This window comes from Triticum urartu, chromosome 5 (assembly GCF_003073215.2).
Source record: "Triticum urartu cultivar G1812 chromosome 5, Tu2.1, whole genome shotgun sequence".
In the NCBI taxonomy this organism is placed as follows: domain Eukaryota; kingdom Viridiplantae; phylum Streptophyta; class Magnoliopsida; order Poales; family Poaceae; genus Triticum; species Triticum urartu.
In genome coordinates, this window is record NC_053026.1 from 121,827,808 (window position 1) to 121,832,485 (window position 4,678).

The following is a 4,678-nucleotide window of genomic DNA, read 5'->3' on the forward strand; positions in this document are numbered from 1 at the left end:
TTGGAAGGTATAAATACTACATAACATATGGTTTCAGAAGTATAATAACAAGCTCATATGGTTTCAGAAGTATAATAACAAGCTCATATGGTTTCTGAAGTAGAAACCATATGCACCATTTGATGTTTGAAGTGGAAATGTATCCATGATAGTTAGCTGTTGTTGTCAACGATAAAAATTGGAAGAAAATTAATAAAGCCATTTTCATTGAAGAATAATTGGGGGGTAGCACCCCACCGGTTGTTATATTACTTGCAGGACGAGATATTTTGATCGAACAGATAAAAACAGAGAGATAAAGAGCTAAAACAAAAATATGGGGGGCTGGTCAGCATGCTAGGTCAGAGCAAAGCGAAAAACTGTATAAATAAGTCCCAAGGAGTGTGATACATTATGTAGAATAGAATATTTGTTCTCCATGAAACCTTTCCTGGGCTCCATAAAAAAATTGTGCTCATGCTTGTGCAGATTCTAAAATTTTGATTCGTTGTTCGGGCATTCGGAGTTCATAGTTATCTAAGTTTCTCTTATGTGTGTTTTCAAAGAATTTGGTACTTTAGAGTCTTGCTATTATATTATCTTTGAATCTAATTAGAATAGATTAGTAGTATGATATAGTGAAGTAGTCTTGCACTCACTTAATTTCAATCGGGTAAAAAAAAGATAATTTATTTCAGCCATAAGTAGAACACCCGAGCTAATCGATACACCGTTTAGAAAATTGATACACTGTTGCAGGGAGAGCAGCGCACGCAGCAGTGGTCGAGGGCTGAGCGCGTGTCGACAGCGCACGCAGCAGTGGTCGAGGGCTGAGCGCGTGTCGACATCGTCCGTGGCCGCTGTTGGTCGCTGAAGGAGGCATGCATTAGGTGGTGCAAGGGCATGCTGGTGATGGAGTCGCGCATCATGTGGTTGGGCGAGTAACGCTCGGGAACTACCAGGCGCCCAGCCGCCTAGGCTGACGCGGGAGGCGTGGTAACTCAAGGAGGAAGATGTAGTCATGTGGAGGGAGTGACGACGGAGGGCCTTGGATGGCTGGACGAGACCCTACATCATAATCAAGGAGGACCCTACATCTAAAGGAAACAGGGCAGTCTACTCCCTCCGTTCCTAAATATTTGTCTTTTTAGAAATTACACTATAGACTACATACAAATGTATATAGACATACTTTAGAATGTAGATTCACTCAATTTGCTCCGTATATAGTCCGTAGGGGAATCTTTAAAAAGACTTATATTGAGGGAGTATATCATAAGTCTATTGCCGGATTTCTAGAAGAAGGAAAAAAGAGAGAATGGTCGTTTCTGCTACTCTGCATCTGCTTTAAAATGTGAGTGCTTATATCAGGAAGATCTTGGTTGCAAAAGTGATCAAATATAATAATCAACACAAACACATTATCGGTTCTATAATTAAATTCCTAAGATCTTATAATTCTAAATCAGATTGGTTGATTATACAATCAATTAACATTATTTGGTGTAGCATGTTGTTTAGCATTTTAGAGTTCCATCCTCTTTAGTAATGAAATAATAACGAACTCATATTAGTGGATCCGTAAAAGTGTATCATATTAGTTTGATGAAGGTATCTAGCAAGTCAATTCTTGTATGACGAGAATAATGAAAAACCAAGTGGCAAAAGAAGATAAATGAGGAAAGAAGAGATAATTTTTCGCTCGAGGGTGGGGCTGTAAGGAATCTGTGGCTCGGGTAAACAAAAACATCTTGGTGGCCATATAGAAAGAAATGGTTGGAAATTGGGATAAACATGTTTGTTGGACATGACACATTCATGAAACATAAAACCATCTAATTAGTCTCTCTCAGTTTTAATTTGTTATATTCCATTTCATTTTCAATCTCCTTCCCTCAATCCTCCCGATTCAGTTTTTTTTTCCAAACCTGACTCCACCCGATCTAGATCTCGAGGGGTTGCCTCCTGTCTATCTCGTCCCATCTTGCTGCCAGGCATGGAAGAGAGGAGGGAGAGCAGAGGAGCACGGTGGCCTCTGGTCGTTGCCCAGGAAAAGGTAAAGGCCGTGGCACGACTGCCCGTCGCGATGCCGTTGTTGCTTGCGTGCTTGTTTCCTTCCCTACACCCCCACGTCCAACTCGATGTTCGGCTGCCGCAACGCCGTAGATGACCAAGTCTGGGGCGCGCCCTTTTGTGAATGTCCAATTAACTGAGGGCCGAAGGTGGGGAAGGCTTCGATATTATTGATGTGTGTTAGCTGATTGTCAAGAAAAAGACGTGAGTTAGTTGAGACGACATTATTCTTAGTTATTTTACCTCCGTGGGTAGATCTTAAAATTTACCAAAAGCTCGTTGCAACGTACGGTCGTTCTACTAGTTATAGTATGGATATAGGGGTTCGGACATAAAAGATATGGATGTGGACGACACGATTTGAAGAATGCCCGATCACTGTCCATGAGCGTTTGAGAGCCCGGATTTACAGTGAATTGGTCTTACCCATCGATTTTTCCCATCCCGGTGTTATGATTATGTTACTAAACCCAAGAAGCAACAAAATAAGAAAGAAGTGTCATTTCCAGTCACGTGTCCCTGCCCTTAATTAAAGCACTAATGTAGGAGCAGTTCACAACAGCATCATTACATAGGCTGGAACACCAACAAAGCTTGCCTTGGTTTAGTTACTGCTCTTTCACTTCTCATTCGTTTCACTTTCAACCTGGTTCTTGGAGAAGCTCACCAACAAATGTGTGCACCATTTATCTTTCAGTTATTGCAAAACATCTACCGTGAAGAACAGCAATCTCAAAACAGAAAATCGCAGCTGCTGAAGTAAACATAAAATTGAGAATGTAAAAATAAATTACTCGCGCCCCCAGTATAGAAACATAAACATTGACTTTCGTTCTTGGCTTCCTGGAACCATAAACATTGAGAACTAGTATGAGAACAACAAGAAGGAGCATTCGGGGCATATAAAACACCAATTTTGTTCTTCAGAATTCCACACTTACATCACAATAAAATTACTACAAAAGGGAACAATAATCCCTTTTCTATACACAAGTCAACCTTCTTTTTCCACTGCATTCCTTCTTGCCACCGCAGTACTTTACAAGGGAAGTTACTAGTATTGCTTGTTTGACACTCGTGAGCTAGTGGTCCATGGAGGCGTCGGCGGTCTGGCGTCAAGACCTGGACTTGCCGGTGGTGGCGGCGGCGAAGCCGTGCATGGCGCTGTAACCGCCGGAACCAAACCCGAGGCAGCCGAGAAGCAGCGCCTGCCGGTACGGCAGGAACGTGCGCCGCCGCATATCCTCCGCCTCTGCCCGCCTCGCCTCGTAGAGCCGCTCATGCGCCGAGCTCCTCCTCCCGCGCTTACCCATCGCCGGGGTGGGGTTCTTGTTGGGAGCTGCCAGCGGGGAGTTCGTCTTGGGGCTCGCTGGCGTTGGTGGACGTTGGTGCTTGGAGCCGTCGGACTTGTACGGATGGATGAGCTTCTTCAAGAACCGCCACCGGCCGCAGCTTCCCGAGGCCGAGGACGACCCGGACGACGCCGTCGATGACGAGGACGACGACCGTGACGCTGATGTCGGCGTCCGTACGGATTCTTTCGCCGGGGCGGGCGAAGATAACGGTGACATCCAGTGTGCCCGGAATGGCGAGGCTGAGCGGGACCTGCGATGCACCGACCGGCTCCGGAAACGGCCGCGCTCGTCCAATGGCGACGATGCCTCCTGCGGCGGCATCCGATCACCGTTGGGGCGGTCGGCGGTGGGCGGGGGCGCCTGCGGACGGAGGAGGAACGAGGAGAGCCGCATTGGGCGGATCTGGCCGTTGTGGAAGAGCTCGTCGGCTGAGGACATCGCGGCGGCGGCCGGGGACGGAAACTGCGACGAGAAGTCGAAGTCGAAATCGTAGTCGCAGTCACCGGGGCCTCGTGCAGGGCTCGCCGGCGCGCTGAAGCAGTAGCCGGCGGCGGCATGGAACGACGGGTCGCGGGCGGGGGTGGACGGTGCGCTGACGAAGGGGGTGGAGCACGCGCTGCCAACGCTCACGCCGCAAGCGCCGGCGAAGTGATCGCCGGAGCTGGTGTCGGTCGTGGCGGCGGCCATTGCGCAGGCGAGTGGGGTGGTGGGGATAGTGAGATGGGAAGGTGAGAAAGGCTCTTCTTATTAAGAGAGGCTGGTTGGTCGCTTTGCGTTTTAGCCCTTGATGATAAATGTGAATGAACTGGATGAAGCACAACATTAATTTTGGATGCATAGTTATTGGGTATATTAATGCAATGGTAAATCAAGATCGTCATCGCCTAACATTTTCCGATTATGGCGCGTTTGATTGGTATTGCGGTGTTGTTGCTAAGGCTAGATACAATGGGAAGTAATTTAGATTAGTAATTAGTCATTTATGTTACTTATTGGGCATCTCTAGTCGAACCCTTAAAAAGTTATAAAGAAGTAAAATTTTGATTTTACACCTCTAATTGGCACCTAACCGAACTCATAAACTGTACTATAATAAAGGATTAAAAAATTACTCCTTGACTCGGCGGGCACCTAAATATACTTCTTCACCGAGCGGTAGACTAACAAATCTTCTCCCCCTTCGGCAGCTCTCACCCTACCCGCGCGCCGCATCTACTCCGGCTTGTCCATTCCCGCCTTCGCCGGCGACCACTCGCCACCGCCGACGCTCC

At 47.0% G+C, this 4,678-nt stretch overlaps 1 protein-coding gene across 1 annotated transcript; it reads right to left on the bottom strand.

Moving 5' to 3' along the window:
• Positions 1-2,957: 2,957 nt before the first annotated feature.
• LOC125555757 (mucin-1-like) lies at positions 2,958-4,140 on the bottom strand. Its single transcript, XM_048718611.1, has one exon. The coding sequence runs from the start codon at positions 4,092-4,094 to the stop codon at positions 3,168-3,170; it is 927 nt and encodes a 308-aa protein (XP_048574568.1). The 5' UTR covers positions 4,095-4,140; the 3' UTR covers positions 2,958-3,167.
• Positions 4,141-4,678: the final 538 nt, after the last annotated feature.